Source organism: Alexandromys fortis, unplaced genomic scaffold, assembly GCF_014885135.2.
Source record: "Alexandromys fortis isolate MF-2015 unplaced genomic scaffold, M_Fortis_MF-2015_v1.1 scaffold_13, whole genome shotgun sequence".
In the NCBI taxonomy this organism is placed as follows: domain Eukaryota; kingdom Metazoa; phylum Chordata; class Mammalia; order Rodentia; family Cricetidae; genus Alexandromys; species Alexandromys fortis.
This window is the reverse complement of record NW_026067908.1, coordinates 9,231,041-9,248,676: the sequence shown is the minus strand read 5'-3', so window position 1 is coordinate 9,248,676 and position 17,636 is coordinate 9,231,041. Positions and strand designations below refer to the sequence as shown.

Here is a 17,636-nt window from a genome sequence, read left to right as displayed (position 1 = left end):
CCCCCTAGTTACTGCATCTTTTATTTACCCTCTTCAAAGCCTGAATGTCTTAAATGTCATCATTTTCTTTGTGATTAAAGTTCTAGATTGTGTCTGCCTCTTGCTATCAATCAGGGTTACCTTTGACCTTTCTATACTCATTGATCCTTCTCGTTCTTGGGAACTTTTTTCATTGGTATTGAACAGAGCATACCATTCTTGATCCACAATCTACTTTTCCCTGCACTCGTTGTCTCTTCAGTGTCCTCTGCACATTCTTTACCTAAACTTTTAAGTGTTTGTACTTCTTCTGTTCTTGCTTACTATGAAGGTCAGCTACATCAGAATGTGCTCTAGACTTAATGAGTAAAGCCAGTCTTAATGAGTAAGTGGGCTCCCAGTCTGTATCTTCATTAAGCAGGGTTGAACCACCTGCCTACCAATTCTAAAAACTGCCAAGCTGTGTGTTCTAATCTATTTCATGGTCTCTGCTCAGTTTTTCTTAGTTCATATTCCTGATTGATCTCTTTCCTCTCATTCTCCAACTTGACATTTTCCTTAAACATTTTGGCAACTATCTCTAAAATTGTGAACACTCAAAACAATACTTAATATTCCTTCCTTACATGTTTCTTCTCTGTTTATAAAAATTGTCACTTTAAATTATTTACATTGTTGCCTAAGTCTGAACTAGGGAAAGTGTTACTGTGTTACAAATATTGAGTTTCTACATAAGCCTGTTATTGCTCACCACTGAAATATCTCTTTAACTAGTTCTTGTTCCATATCTACCTCAGTATTTTTTTTTCTATTCTAGACTATTAGACCACTTCCTAATTGGTTTCCCCATTTCATGTTTTACTGTATTTCTTCTAATATATTTCCATGCAGCATCTATAATGACCATTCTAAAGTCCAAACCCTTTTATTTCAACCTCGGATAGAACTCCTAAAGAAATCTAGACTCTTTAATCTTGCTGCAAGACCAACTGCTTGATAGGACCTTTTCCATTTACCACGAAAAGCCTGTTAGACACTGTGCCTTACCAACTGCCTTTGTTCTTGGATTAGCTAGTTTGTTCCTGCTTTGAGGTATATTTGGCAATCTGGGATTTGCTGCTGCCTTCTCTAGATTTAGTGTTGCTGTTTATATATGCTAATTAGTTTTTTAAAAAATAAAAGTGCTATATCCAACTCGGTATGGTTTAGTTTTTTTTCCCTATCACAGTTCATGTGCATTTGTATATAGGTATATATAATAATACCTATAACATTCATTAATTTCTTAAAGGGATCTAGTATTCTCTAATAAAACTTATGTGTATGACCTAATTAGCTCCGTGATAGAGGAAATATGAAACACAGTGCTGTGTTTATAGAGAAAATAAATGTTATTCTTTTATAGTAATTATCTGTGTTTCAGAATTTAGTTAGGGATTTGAAAAGAGCCCTGATACTATTTAGTTCAATATTTCTCAGGTCCTGTTTGGGATCGCTTAGCTACTAAAACTAGCATTATCCACAGTGCCTTAGCAAATTTTTTTTAACTTTGACCAGAGAACTGATTTTTTTTTTTTTTTTTGAGAATTTATTTAGGCAGCAATATTGTATTTTGGTTTTTACGGCCTTAAAAAAAAAAAGTCCTTGTTATACTTGGGGTCAGAAACAGTCTTTTGAAGTAAGAAGCTAGTCAGTCATTGCTTACTTTTCTTTAGGGAATGGTAATTGAAAGTTGCAGAGATTAGAGAAAGGAAGAAAAGAGTGTAACTAATGCTGTATGTTTTCATCTCAAGCAATCTTATACCCTCCCAGAATCTCCTCTGACTTTCCACATAGAGCAAAGTCTTAGGCTTCAGTATTTCCATATCTAGAACTTTTGGATCCTGAAAACTTTATAGGTATGAACCAAGGCCAGTTTAACTTACTGATTGCTCATCTGCTTTAAAGGAGCAAGCCGGTGGTGCTTTTCATTTGGAGCTTTCATTGTATGAAATCTGTCTTGTTTGTTTTTATGTAATTGTGGACAACCATAAATTAGTAATTTAACAAGTGCATTTCATTTTAACCTCTGTTTGAGTTCTTTCAGATCAGAATCAACTGAATTAGGTCAAAGATAAATATTTAAATATTAGAATACCTTGAAAGTAGTTTTAATTTTATTCAACTTGTAAACTTTTTATTGCTATGGGCTTTAATATGTACAGCTATTGCCATATTATCATTCTTTTTTCTCTCTCTTCTTCCCACCCTCTCTTTCTGTCCCCTTTCCTCTCTTCCCCCTCCCTCCCTTCATCTCTCCTTTCTCTCTCTCCCTCTCCCTCTCTCTCTCCCCTTCCCCAGAACTGGATTTACAGTTGTGAGCCATGTGGGTGCTGGGAATTGAATCTGGAACCTGGGTTTTTTGGGAGAACATCAGTGCTCTTAACCAGTGCGCTATCTTTCCAGCCCCATATAAGTCTTACATTTAAAAATACTTTGATACAGTTAGATGAATTAATTAGAGTTTACTGTGGAATACTAATAGGGATGTTAAAGTCATGCACACAGTTTATGAAGTTATGTGTTTGCTGTGAATTACCAGTACTGAAATCTAACCCTTTTCCATTGCTCTGTTAAAACTCACAAGACCAACCATGGGCACAGTTGTAGCACTACATTCAGAAGAAACATTAGTATCAACTACATCTATATATATATATTTAAATGCATTGTAGAAGAAAAAGACTCTTATTAGTAACATCTATTCTTAATACACACTGTAAAGCACTGAACACATTCCCAGTAAAGCACTACAACCTAGGTCTAGGGATCGAGGCGGCTCATGAGAAAGCCTGCACTGACCTCTTGAGTGCATATCCTTCCTTACCTTTTTGTAAAAGCTGTTTCCTAATTTCTTACTTTTGTCACTTCTCTGAATTCTCTTTCTAGAAAAAAAAATGTATGATGGGTTGAGGTTTTTTTGTTTGGTTGGGTTTTTTTGCAGCATATATGATTAAAAATGACAACATGACCACTTGTAGGTATGGTTGAGGAGATAGTTTTTATTGTAAATATGAGGGAAAGAACAGCCAGAGGCATCTGGAAGAGTTCAGACCGAACATGAACATGAGAGGAGAGAGAAGGGGAGATGGGAGAGCGGAAAGGAAAGAAGGGCAGAAAGGACCGGGAGCCAAGAGAAGAGGACCAAGAGAGTACTTGACTGAGATGTCTGGGTTATCAGATGTCTGGGGGAAGGGAAAGCAACCCTCAGGCTTGAAAGGGCTTTAAGGTTGGGTAGGGAATGAGAAGTATTTTGTATGCTAATAGGCACCATAGTTAGCCATTTGTCCTGAGCTTCTTTGGGACCTGATGGTATACATAGGCTGAATTATAAAAGAAACCCCAACATGGAAGTTGTAAAAGAAGTCTACTGACTTTATTTCTTTGTAGTTTGTCTTCTAGTCAATGACTAGCCCTAAGTGATTAGTTACCTTAGAAACTGTCTTTGATCTAGATATGGTCCCTGAGGACTTACTTTCTCTCTTCATGAGCCTGTATTGCTGAGTCATTTTGGTCCAGTAGATGATACACAAAGAGTAAGCCATTTACCAAATGGCTCTGCTGTGAAAGCTTGCATCTGCCACATTCATGAGAGAAGAGTCATCTCTTCTGCAACCAGAACGTTGGTGCTACTCGGATCTTATACTATTGTGTGTCAGTGTTTGATGACTTTATATCTTCCTCTCTTGACTTTAATCCAGAGACAGTGTTTGTCTTTTTTTTTTTTAATTGTGTCTTGGTATTTTGCCTCCATGTGTGTCTTTATACCATGTGTGCCTGGTATCTGGAGGGAGGCTAGAAAAGGGTGTCAAATCCTGTGGAACTGCAGTTACAGACAGTTGTGAGCCTCTGTGTGGGTGTTGGGAACCAAATCCTGCTCTTCTGCAAGAACAGCAAGTATTCTTAACCACTGAACCATCTCTCCAGCTCTTGTTTGTCTTTTAAATAACCCGCTCTTTTAAAGTTCAGCCAGTGTCCATTAGCTTCCACAGATCCGACTGCCCCACTTTCTGTTACCGTGTTTATGCTCTTCCTTCCCAAAGCACATCATAATGTACCTGTGCTTATTCACCTTGTGTCCGTCCTCATCCTTCTTAGTCTTATCTACTCAGCCCTTATCTCATCTTGCATCAGGATGGTGAACATTTAACCTGAGTCAGATTTTAAGGAAGAAAGTATATGTGATTAAATAAGCAAGCTAGTGAGTTAGGTAACCTGGGTTCTTAATGTAACTTCACTATTCTATAAGCATATAACTTGATTAACATGGTTAAACTTCTATCCTTACAAAGATAATATCAAGCGCTTGACACAATGTCTGGCACATTTTAAACTATTATATAAATCTTAGTTGTATCATTCCTGCAGTTCTCAAAGCTGTAGCACAGCTGTGAGCATGTGCTATATGCCCCATAGCTTTTGCTTCTGTCCTTTTTCTATATCCTTGCTCCTAGATGGAGGATAAAATGCAGCTATTTCAGTACGATGTTTCAGTGTTAAATGATCCCTTAATACCTGGTAGAATATAGACTTTGATAATGAAACTAGAAATTCTCTAGACTAGTCGACGGGTAGACTCTCATTCACTTATGTCTACTGGCCAAGTTTTAATCATCCTTTAGTCTTTTTCTCTGAAATCACTATTGTTGATAGCATTAGAATCTCTGAGAGTACAAAGACAGAACTGTGTCTGGAATTAACATAGTCAGTGAATTCACAGAGTATTGTGCATAGCATGTGATTAAGGGCAGGAAAAAATATCTATGATTTGAGGCTCAAATGATACCTTAATTTCTGATTGTGGTTTTTCAAGATAGGGTTTCTCTTTGGAACAACCCTGAAGCTCTCCGGAACTAACTCTTGTATCCAGGCTGGCCTCAAGCTCACAGAGATCCGCCTACCTCTGCCTCCCGAATGCTGGGATTAAAGGCGTGCTCCACCACTGCCCAGTTTTAATTTTTTTAAAATGATTTGGCTTCTTTTTTCAAATCAACTTTTCATCATGTTATTCCTACATTATGTGAGATACTCCCTGCATTTTTGTTTAGCTGATTCTGATGAAATACTAGAAACAAATTGAGAAACTTTTATTTATTACATTTTTGATTTTAATAAAGAAAGCCTGCCTAAAGATCAGAAGGGCAAAGCTAAGCCACTAGGGTCAGGCAGTGGTGGCACACACCTTTAATCCCAGGATTTGGGAGACAGAGGCAGAAGGATCTCTGTGAGTTCAAGGCCACCCTGGGCTACACAAGATCAATGCAGAAACAAATCCAGGTCTTGGTGGCTTACTCCTTTAATCCCAGTACTAGGGAGTCACATGCCTTTAATCCCGGCACTAGAGAGAATATAAAATGTGAGGAGCGAGGCTTAGTATGCTTAGTCTATTTAGTTTGTGGTCACCCAGTCTTGGTAGAGGTGAGACTTCTCTGGCGACTTCACTGCTTTGCTTTTCTGGTTTTCGGTATGGACTCGATTATCTGACTCTGGGTTTTTATTATTAATAATTTTATTATTATTATGCTACAGGAAGCTGAATGTTTTTATCCATGTGTGCCTGGTACTAATGAGGTATTCCAGTTGCAGACCAAGGAGATTGTAGACAGCACTTTGAGCATTCTCAGTTTTGTTCTTGTGAGGTAAGGGGATGAGAGCATTACCTATGGCCAGATACTCCTGTTCCCTGTTAACCTAGACCCAGAGACCTAGCAAATCTGTAAACTTCTTGGTCTTTCTAAAAATGTCATTGGCTTGAGGGATAGTACAGTGTTAGGGGTGCACTTACTGTGTAAGCATAAGGATCATAGTTTGTATCCCTGCACCCATGTAAAGAAACAGCCACTGCTTAGCTGGAGTGTCAGGAATAAGTTGAAGAGGGTCCCTTAATACCTGGTAATACCTGGTAGAACATAGACCATGATAATGTCATGTTCTCTGATATGGGTAACTGATAGACCCTAGTACAATAATATCGTGATAGAGTAGGACCACCCAAAGGCCTCTGGCCTCTGGGCTCTGCATGCACCACACATCACTCTCACCCCCACCCTCACACACAGATGATGTCTACCAATCCGTTGTTAGGAATGCTGTATCGTGCCCCCCCCCCCCCCGCATGTGCACACAAGATATCAGAGGTAGTCATTTAAAAATTTTAGTTAGCAGAAATTAAGTGTAAAAACAAAAAACAGAACACCCACTATGTCTGTGATTAATCTGTTACTGATCTTTTCATAACTTACATCTTTTTGAAATATTGGTAGGGGGAGAAGTCTTTTACTATGGAAAGCATGCCTGCTTTTTTCTTAACCATTTATCATTTGACTTCAGTGGCTGGCTTTCTCTGTGCTAGTTTTATCACTGGTTCTTCCAGTGGGTTCTGTTTGTGAGGTATTGAGGTGGCCGCTTTGTATTGTCTCTGCCCGTTCTGGTATTGGAAGTGTTACTAGATTTTTGAGAAATAATATTTTATGAAGTGACTTGCACTTCTTATCTGTGCTACATGAGGAAAAACAGTCCATGTTTTAACCACTCTGTTTTTTCCAAGTGAAATTCCTTTTTATACAGTTAATGTCATCTATCCTTTTGTAATCTAGCTGAGCTTCTTGTCATGTTAATGAAAGATTTTTAAAACAGTGTTTAAGCTTTATTTTCTCCCATTGGAAAGGCTGATTTGCTAATATCTTATTATACACCCGTGAAATTAGTGTTCTTTGAGATTGTCTCATACTAATGTAAGAACATTTATTTGAATTTTTTTTTAAAATTGCAGATTAGAAGCCTGGCAGTGGTGGCACACACCTTGAATCCCAGCACTCAGGAGGCAGGTGGATCTGAGTTTGAGGCCAGCCTAGTCTACAGAGTGAATTCCAGGACAGGCAGGGCTACACAGAGAAACCCTACCTCAAAAACAAAAACCAAAAAAAAACAAAAAACAAAAAAACAATAGAGATTAGAGATCCCTCATCTAAGACATTAGGCCAGAGACAGACTAGGGTAAGACCAGCATCCTATTCTTCAAGCTGACCTAATAAATAAGACAGATCAACAGTCAAGACTGTTGTTCAATATGTTGTAGAGTGGACCGAGTACTGTGGTCTAGTCAGAAAATGATTTCAAAATAGAGTATAGCCATTTAAATGAAATCTGTTAAATTGCCACTTAACACTCATCCATTATCCCAAAAAATGAACTAAAAATGAAGCGAGCTGTTTATGAATTCTTACAGCTGATAAGAATAATAGTTGCAAACTGCCATGTTAGTGGGTTTTTTTTTTTTCCATTTTGACTCATAACTTTAGTGGCCCTTACTCATTAACTTCAGTTGCTGAACCTGCTACTTATTTGTTATGCCCATTGGGTTTAAGGAAAATTACATGAGCTGGAATTAGAAGGTCCAGGGGTCAAAGTTTTTAAAACAGCACGTGCCGTGTCTCTGCTTTGCTTCCTTAATTCGAAAATAAAAGCAGATATCACCATCTGATATTGTTAAAGATGTGAGGAGATTGTGTGTTTCTGAATGCTCTCACTCTTAGAGAACATGAAATCAAAAGTACCCAGCTCAGATGCTTGACCACCAGGAGATGCTGTGGGGAGGCTACTGTGTGTGGAAATAGCCCTTTTTCTATCCTTACTGTTTCTGGGTCTTGGTATCGAAGTTCTGTTCTTTTTGAGTACTGACTCTTAGTCTTAAATTTCAGTGTCCTTGGTACACTTCAGATTTCCGTGGACCAATTCTTTCAATACCTCAAATATGGTTTTGGTTTTTATACTTTAAAAATAACACAGCATGGCTGTCAATTAAGTGTCTCAGCTAACATGGTGCTGCCTTGCTGGATATAGCCATTGTTTGTCAAACTATAGAGTCTACAGATTACTTCAGAACTGAACTGTCTTCTAAAGTAGGGTAACAAGTTGATTTACAATGTGTAGTACAAGTATCAAATGTCATTTTCTTCCTATGAGGTATTTATAGATTATTAATTACTAGATTTTTTTCTTTTAAAAAAGTTATATGTGCATGCATGTTTGTGTCTGTTGGGTGTGTGCCTGTGGGTGCAGGTGCCCAAGAAGGACAGAGGTGTCACATCCCCTGTAACTGGAGTTATAGGCATTGTGAGCTACCCACATAGATTCTGAGAGAGGGGAGATAAACTTTGTGTTATCAACTTATATTACACATTCCATTGTATATGCAAAAATATGTTTGATATGTGAGTTAGACTTCGTTGATCAGTATAGCACATAATGATGGAAAACAATAAAATACATTGTTCTATTTAAAGAGCACCAATTTTGTAGATTCTGAATTGGCATGTTTTTCCTCAGAACATGTATGTATAATATGTTGAGATAAATTGGGTTAAACTTCGATTTTTTTTTATAATTAGAATTCATTATTTCTGATGCTTGACATCACTTGATTACTTTGGTTGCCTTCTGCAGAAAATGGTCTTATTTTCCCATGTAAGGCTATTTCTTCATTTTATTCATAGTGGATATGTCTTTTGGAGGAACTGAAGAAGGTTTGGCTAAAGCCTTACACACTAATAAAATCATTGGCCTTTAGATTCAGATGATGAAAATTTGAGTATAGTAGTGTAACTTGTGTAATTTTGAAAAAGAAAATTCTTTAATGTCTGTGCCCATGTTTCTCATCTATGTGATGGGATTATTAATGCAATAGTTCCAATAGACAATCAATGCAGATGTTATTTTATATGTAAATTGAAAATTACTTTAGAAAAATATAGATGACTTTGTAATCTAGTATCATTCTTTATGTAATTGCTGTTGTTCCTGCAGTGTGCATTTTCTGAGTAGGGAATTTAATCTCCCTTTCTGGGTTTTTTGAATTAGATGACATGCTGTTTTCTAATTATTCTCCCTTTTTTGTTCATTCTTTTTATTTATTGTTTTCTAATTATTCTCTTTACCTCAAATTATTTAGGGTACTGTTTTTAATAATCCATATATAAAGGCTAACTGTGGTATGTAGACTTGAATTATTGCAAAAATTGTGATTGATTTCAGGCTATTAAATATATGAACAAGTTAAAGTTGGTCAGTTTATAGGAATAAAAGATTGGCCTTTCAGTTCTTATAGTTTGAAAATGCTAAACATATTAGACACAAAACCACACACTGCTCCAAAGAAAAAAGAAGTGTCAATTTACAGATTTGTGGATTAAAACATGAAAATATGAAATCATTGATTTCAAAAATTGACTTCTTTTGGTGTACTCAGGAAGGCGACATGCCAATCCACGAGCTTCTCAGCCTCTATGGTTATGACAGCACTGTTCGCTTACCTGAAGAAGATGAGGAGGAAGAGGAAGAGGAGGAGGAAGGTGAAGATGATGAAGATGCTGATAATGATGACAACAGTGGCTGTAGTGGGGAAAATAAAGTTAGTGCTCGCTCATTGTTTTTTTTTTTTTTATTTTATATGTGGAACATTTTTGGTCCAAAATCCCTGTTGTATTTGTGAAACCACAAATAGTAAGTACTAAGCTCTAAATATAAGTTGTACAGTAAGATTAAATTTCAAAAATAAAAATATAGAAATGTGTGATATGAAAATTGAAAATCCCTTGTAATTCACTCCAGTGAATTAATTTTGCTCTATGTCATTCTAGATTTCTTTTAGCTTTTTCTAAATTGTACAAACGTGAAAAAAAATGCTGTTACATTTAAATAATAATAGATTGTTTGGCAGTTCTGTATTCATTTTTAAAAATTATTTTAGATACAAGAGGACCACACTGCTTTCTTAATTTTGCACCCAGTATAACTCAATGCCTTTACCAAAACTCGCACTACTAAGTACCCTTAGCTAAACTCTAAGTGACGTTCTAAGGTTTCACCCTAGTTCCAAGTGCTAACCCAGGAAATCACATTGTGTTTGGTGGGTGTATTCTGATCTTATAGTTACCTTTAAAACACAATTTGACTATTGGCCTACAATAGCGTTGTTCATATTGTAAGTACATTTCTTATTTTATAGGAGGAGAATACAAAGGATTCATCGGGTCAGGAGGATGAAACTCAGTCTTCCAATGATGATCCCTCACAGTCTGCTACTTCCCAAGATGCTCAGGAAATAATTCGCCCACGTCGGTGTAAATATTTTGATACAAGTATGTATTATCATTGGTATAGTTAAAGTGTAATGTTTACTTCTATAGTACCTAAAATTCTAATATGGTTTTATTGGTACTTGAAAATTCTGAAATTGCTTTCAAAGGCAAATGGATTTTGTTAGGAGTTACTAGAGTATCAAAATGAAGGCCCTGTTCTTTTTTTTTTTTTTTTTTTTTTTTTTTTTTTCTTCGTTTTTCGAGACAGGGTTTCTGTGTGGTTTTGGAGCCTGTCCTGGAACTAGCTCTTGTAGACCAGGCTAGTCTCGAACTCAGAGATCCGCCTGCTTCTGCCTCCCGAGTGCTGGGATTAAAGGCGTGCGCCACCACCGCCCAGCAAAGGCCCTGTTCTTAATGCATGTATCACAGCATTGACTGCTTTATACACAGCCTGAACATGGGTGTGTTCCTTTTATCTTGTGGAGTCTTGGAAGTTTTTGTTTGATTCTGAACCATCTTTGATGTATACTCATGTGTCACTCAGCAACAGGGATACATTCTGAGAAATAGGTTAAGTTTCTTGGTTGTGTGACTAATGTGGACACAGCACCTCAAGATGGCAGGACCACCATCATAAATGAATTGAGTCTGTTGACCAAAGACGCCATCAGGCAGTACATAGCTATATATTTGATAGTGTTGTCTTCTCTAATCTTGTCGCTCCTGGGTGTAAAAACGGTGGTCAGTTCTTTGGGTGTGAACACATGCTAATATAGTTCACCAGTTTCCACTGTGGAGGGATGTCATGTGGAGGTTAGAGAACAAGGGTCAACTTTCTCCTTCCAAATTACTGTGGTTTCTGAGAATCAAACTCTGGTAGACTCCTTATATAGCTGAGGATGACCTTGAATTTTTAATCTTAATGTCTCCACCCCCGAAATGCTGGGATTGTAGGCTTGTGCCACTATTCCTCTCCTCATGCAGTGCTAGGGGTTGGACACAGTGTTCAGTGCCTGTCAGGCAAGCAGTCTACCAAGCCCTTTAAGTCATCCTCATTTGAATGAACATAACCAAGCAGCAGCTTGCCTGGTGTGAACAAAGTAGAAATTGGGGAGAAATTGGGTTCAGATTGTACCCATCCTGCTAATTCTTCCCCTACAGTTTTGCTCCAAATTTCCCAGTTTTCTAAGTAAAACTCTTTGGACAGCATTGCTTTGTCTGAATCCTTGTCTACTATGTGAAAACTTGCTATCGTGTAACTTACTTTGTAACTAGACATTAGTAAAGATGATGTTGACACTAATCCTGAAGTTGTCATGTCCTTACAAAATCATTTCCTGAGAAGAAAGTTGACCAGGAGATTCAGTTTTTCTCTTATTTGGGGAATTTTTTTTTGTCGTTATTGTCTTGTTTTAAATATAGTGTTCATTATTTCATTTTAAATATGAAAAATATGCTAAATCAGCAGACCTTTTGGCATATCTAAATATTTGATGGTATGTATAAAAATACGATGTACAGATATGGATAAGTCCATTTTATAGTATCATTCTTTTATGTATTGTAGATAGTGAAATAGAAGAAGAATCTGAAGAAGATGAAGATTATATTCCATCAGAAGACTGGAAAAAGGTATTTTCCCAAAACCTATAGTAATATTCTAAAAGCAAAAAAATATTTTGTAATGAATCATTTGTATTGAAAAAGTCAGTGTTTTAGCCTTTTTTTGTGACGGTTAAGCATTTTGTAAATATTTGTTCATGCTCTTTATTAATATATCCAACTAACAAATACATTTATCTTTTTATAAAATGATAGTGTGGGTAGAATGGACTTTACTGAGTGTATTGATACTCAAACTAATGTTAGAAATCCAAATTTCTAATCTTCTAGTCCTAAAGTAATAAATGTTGATGGTCTAGGTTGGGCTGCTCTACAAACATACAATTAGTTTTAAGATAAACTTGCAACATTAGGTTCTCTTTCCTTAAAACTTTACATAGCATTATTTATTTAACCATACAGTTAAATTTTATAGGGTTTAATTTTATGCTATTGCATAGGAGTCAAATCTCTTAAAAAAAATCAAAGAAGTTACTAGCAGTAGAGAGGAAGCTTTCAAACCCCAAGTCATTCCTGTAGCATGTTCCTACCTTTGGGGGTGAGTGTTTGTTTTTGTTTTTTTGAGTCAGGGTTTCTCTGTGTGGTCCTAGCTGTTCTGGAACTCACTCTGTAGACCACACTGGCCTTGAACTCAGAGGGATCCTCCTGCCTCTGCCTTCTGAGAGCTGGGTTAACGGGGTTTGCCACACTGCTTGGCTACACGTTTATATGCCTTTAATGTCCATGTTTTCACTTGAAGATATCAGATCCATCTGTGATGGTCTCCATTTCATGTGAAACCTCAGTGGTGATCTCCAGTTGCCTTTCTCAAGAGACAGTTTCATGCCTTTTGTGGGAAGGGAGTCTTTTTTATTTTTTATTAAAGAAAGTCAGGCACTAACCTCAAGAAAAAAGACTTGGTTTGGAAGTGAGTCCACTTAGTTCCTGCCACACTTTTTATAGACCTTTTATGTTTTCCCCCTTTTCTTAAAGCTTTGTTTCTCAGACTTCAGTGTGAGTTAGGATTGCCTTTGCTAAGCACTGAGCTCTGTCACTAGAGTTTCCACTCAGTAAGTATAAGTTGGGACCTAAAGACTTCAATTTCTAACAGTTTCCCTAGTGGTGCTAATGCTGCCATTGCAAAGAATCATAAGTGTAGATACGCTAAAAACACCAAAAGTTGATTTTCTGGTTTTTAGGATTTTTTTTAAAATTATTTTAACTAGCTGATCAAAACTCATTGTTAGTAAATTTTTCCAGATCTTGTATATATTGTTTACATTACATCTCATCCATTATTATTATTATTTTCCATCCAGTCCTATGTAAGCTCCTAGCTATTATTAACTCATTCATCCTCACAATTCTGCCATGAGGTAGGTAATTGGTTTTATGACAGAGAGCAGAGTGAGTGTACCCAAGAAGATAGTGAAGCTAGACATGAACATAAAATGTGTATCACTAGATCTTTTTGTTATGTTTAAAATAGGAAATCATGGTGGGCTCCATGTTTCAAGCTGAGATTCCAGTTGGCGTTTGTAGATACAAAGAAAATGAAAAAGGTGAGTTATAGTAATGTTACATACCTGAGCTTTTGATGTGATGGACTGACTTTGGAGCGGTGGTGTATGTTCATGTCTAGGTACACTCACCTGTTTGTGCTCATGTGGAAGCCAGAGGTCATTTTTGAGCTCCTTCCCCTGTTGGCTTTTCACCTTGAGACAGAGGGTCTGTTTGGCCGGACTGGCTGGCCAGGGGGCATCTTTCTATTCCTCCTAGTGCCTGGATTACAGATGCTCATTGCTACTCTGGATTTCACACAGGGTGCTGGGATCTAAACCTGTGTTCTCAGGCTTGTGCAGCAGGCACTTTACCCTCTGAGCCATTCACTAGCCCTGGCCAGTTAATTAACATATGGTAAGGACACTGCAACCTACTAAATAACCCTAATAAAATAAGTGCGTCCGTCCGTTAGAGCTGGTCACTGTAAAAGAAGCACAGTGATTGGTCCTCCCTAAAATGACTACTGGAAGCTCTTGTCTTAAACTTCACACAGTCCTGTAACTAGAGAACAAGAAGAAATGAAGACCTTATTGTCTTTTGGAGCTCCAGCAAGTTTTGGAATAAGGCCCCTATTGACTCAGCTCGAGTCACATGCCTGGCCAGAAAAATAACACTTTTCAGAGAGATAGGTAGAAATTTATCTTTGCCTTGGCTCATAATTTATTTGTTAGTGGCATTAGTGTCTGTCCCCTTCAGACCATATGAGAATTTTGGCTTTGGTTTTCAGTAAGTGGTTCTCAATATACAGCTTTAATGAGATGTAACTTGCATACCATACTCTATAGAAGTGATTATAGGCCTGTGTCTCCATTCCCTTGTTTTATGCACTATTGAGGATCCAGCCCAGGGCTTCATCATACTAGAAAAGTACTCTGCCAGCTGAGCCCAGGGTCCAGCAAAAGGCTGTTTCTGAACAGGTGTTGGCCAGATAAAAAGCATCCTTTGTTAAAAGATCACAGAACATTTATTTTTTTGTTTTTAGAGTTTGCTTTGAGGTTGGGTCTTGCACTCTGTAGCCCAGCTTGGCTTTTATAGTGGTGTATTATTTGTGTTTAATAAATAAAGCTTGTCTGAAGACCAGAGGGCAAAGCAGCCCTACTGTAAGCCATACAGGCCAGAGAATGGTAGCACACACATTTATTCTTAGGACTCAGGAGGAGACAGAGGAAGAGTTCAATGCCACCCTGGGCTATACAAGATTGAATCTGTCTAAAAGAAACAGCTCACACAAAGGTGGTCCCAGCACTTGGAATCACAGGTCTTTAATCCCAACACCAGGGATTTGGAGACAGGAGCAATGTGGCTGGGCGGAGTTGAGAATATAAAGGGGAAGAGATGGGAACTCAGTGGAGTGTGGAGTGGAGAACATTGCAGAATCTCCCTTTTGTCTGACCTTTGGTAGAGGTAACCTCTCTAGTGGCTTGGCTACTTTACTTCTTCAGCTTGAACTCCAATATCTGTCTCTGGGTTTTTATTATTTATGCTACAGGGTTTGAGCCTCCCCCCCCTCCCCTGAGTTAGTGATCTCTAGTACAAGGGGCTGCTTTGGGTTTTGTTGTTGTTGTTTTGTTTGTGTTTTTAGGCAGAGTCTTACTGTTCCAGATATTCTAAACTCCTGGATCCAGGCAGCCCTGCTGTTTGTTTCCTAATGCCTAAGATTATAGGCATACTGCTACAGCACCTGGTTTTAGTTCCGATGTGACGAAAATGGGGAAGTGAGCAGATGTAGTCTGCCTTTAGGACAGGTTGAATAGCCTTTATCCCGAACACTTGATTTTCTGATTAGGAATGCTCATCCTGTAGCAGTTCACTTAGTTGTGTGTTAGAAGGCTGTGTGAATGTGATGTTTTGAACATATGTCAGTGTCTGTGGTGAGCTCCATTGTTGTTTGACACTGCTGATGTCATAACTTTTCATAGCTAAGATATACTGATTCCATCACATTCTTTCTTGGACATTAAAAATGGAATAAAATTGGCAATGTATAAGTATACATTTATTCATTAGGAACTATTTTTCTAGATTACAGAGGTTTGTAGCATTATAACTAGCTCTCAGCATCTTGTGTCAAATATTTGTTTTTTCCTCAAATCAGAATATATAGCCGTCTCCTAATTCTTTTATATAGTCCTTGCCAACTATGTATAATAGAGTATGTAAGATGGTTTTGGTGGTTTTTATTGCTTATATAACACGTTCGATTTGGTTCCTCTGAATTTTTCTAAGTCTATTGCAGTGTGAGTGCCTAGTTAAGTATGGCCCGCTAACCAACCTTATCAGATTCATCTAGGGTGAAGTAGCAATCTGGGGTCTCGTTTAATAACTGCTGAGTCTGTCTTTGATAAGAGGCCATACGCTCTCCTCCTCCACCCTTTGCTCATACACTAGCGCACTGCTCTCTGAACTCCTGCTAATTTACATTTGTGTGCATGTTGTCTGTGCAGTGTCAGAGAGACTTCTGTTGCTCTCACCCGTGCTCGTTACTGACTAAACTGCAGTGTTATTCTGAGGTCCCTGACGGAATTAAAACTATCTGTTCATCTTAAAGGGGACTGACTTTGTCATTTGGCGCCACCTGGTGATGGTCCTCTACCCAGTTTGAGGATTTGCAGAATATTATCAGTGATTCCAGAAATGTCTTGTAGGTAATTTGTGCTATCCCATAGGTTTAAATGAGGTATGGAGAACGCTGGGATTCAGACACCCACCCCTTCATTTCCTCTGAGACACCTTTAAAACTTAAGAGTGAAGAGTTGGTTCCCTTCACAGAACAGCCTGAGCAGGAAACAGAAATTAGTACTATGTCCAAATTCACTTAGCAAGGGCATCGACATTTCAGTTCGAGTGTTTATTATGCTAACAGAATAAAGAATGACAAAAGGATATTTTTCTACATATTGTCCTTTGAGATCTATCTCAGAGAAGAGTATATATTGTGAGAAGCAGGAAAAGGTAGGGAGTTTTTAAAAATGCATGTGTATGGATGGAGGAGGAAAGGAATTGATGTGCAGACAGTTGACGCATTGCCTAGTAGACAGGAGATTGAGTAGCTGCCACTCCTTTTCTCAATACAAGGAATTTTGAAAGTCATCAAGTGATTTCCTTTCTATTGAAGTTTAAGTCTTTTGAGGCCTTACAAACTTTGTTCAACTGGATTTCCTCACTGCCTCCTGTCATACCTCTCCATCTTCCATCCAAACTTCTCAAAAGCTTTTGCTTTATTTCACTTCCCACTAACCTTCCCAGCCTCAGCTTCAGTCCTTACATCCTCATGTCCTTGTTAGTAGACCCAGCAGACCTCTTCTCAACCCTGGTCACCCTGGGATGTAACCAGGTTTGGAAATCGCTATTGGAAGCACTTGTCATGCCTCCTGAACTGTCACATTTCTGGCTCTTTGAGGCTGTTGCTTCTTAGTTTTATGGGGTTTCAGTGTTATTTGAACTCTCATAAGGCACTGTCTTAAGGTTATATTCCTTTTTTTTTTTTAAATTTTGGTGGGATTTAGACTATTATTACATTGGAAATTATGTTGAAACTTTTCAAAGGTTGTGACTTATGTGAAAATGATTATAGCACATGTGCAGACACATAAGAAAAAAACGCATAAGACAGGAAAACAGAGGTCCAAGCCTGATGACCTTAGTTTGATCCCTGGTGTTTACCTGTTAAAAACTGACTCCCAGCAGGTGGTGGTAGCTGCACACACCTTCAATCCCAGCTCTCTGGAGGCAGGTGAATCTCCTGAGTTTGAAGCCAGTGGCGTACAGAGCAAGTTCCAGGATAATCAGGGCTATACAGAGAAACCCTGTCTCAAAAAAATAAATAAGAAAGAAGAGCTGACCCCTATAAGTGGTCCTCTGACCTCCACATGTGTGATGTGGCATGTGCACAACATACAAAAGAAAACAAATGTAGTTTAAAAATGCTTGAGTTATTTGTTTACTGTGACGTCTCTATACAAATAATGTCTTTTTTGGCAGTTTTGATTAATGTTTTGTTTATGACTTTAGTATATGAAAACGATGATCAGCTTCTGTGGGACCCAGAATATTTACCAGAAGATAAAGTGATTGTATTTCTTAAGGATGCATCTAGAAGAACAGGTGATGAGAAAGGTGTAGAAGCAATTCCTGAAGGATCTCACATAAAAGACAACGAACAGGTACAGTAGTCGGGAAAAATTACTTGGGTTTTCCTCATAAATGACAGTCCTCCATTGCTCAGTGTGGGTGCTCTGTCTACCTGAACTCCTTTTCTGTAAATTGGAATCAGCACAAGGTCTTCTGTTGATCAGCTTACGTCACTGGTGTGACGTAAACAGAAATTTATGTATACTTTTCGTAGTGCTTTTTGTTTTTGATGAAGTTGGCACC

The 17,636-nt window shown here is 37.9% G+C and overlaps 1 protein-coding gene across 19 annotated transcripts in view; it reads left to right on the top strand.

Annotated features, from left to right (window-relative positions):
- Positions 1-17,636, top strand: part of Mier1 (MIER1 transcriptional regulator) — a 47,788-nt gene that overhangs the window by 18,864 nt on the left and 11,288 nt on the right. For 18 of the 19 annotated variants that reach the window (XM_050136065.1, XM_050136067.1, XM_050136066.1 and 15 more), the window contains 5 exons: positions 9,266-9,427; positions 10,025-10,157; positions 11,665-11,729; positions 13,189-13,261; positions 17,274-17,425. In XM_050136065.1, the coding sequence (XP_049992022.1) occupies positions 9,266-9,427; positions 10,025-10,157; positions 11,665-11,729; positions 13,189-13,261; positions 17,274-17,425 (585 nt within the window). Of the gene's footprint in view, positions 1-5,546; positions 5,658-9,265; positions 9,428-10,024; positions 10,158-11,664; positions 11,730-13,188; positions 13,262-17,273; positions 17,426-17,636 lie in introns of those variants that run through there. The other variant, XM_050136081.1, reaches the window with a different exon arrangement.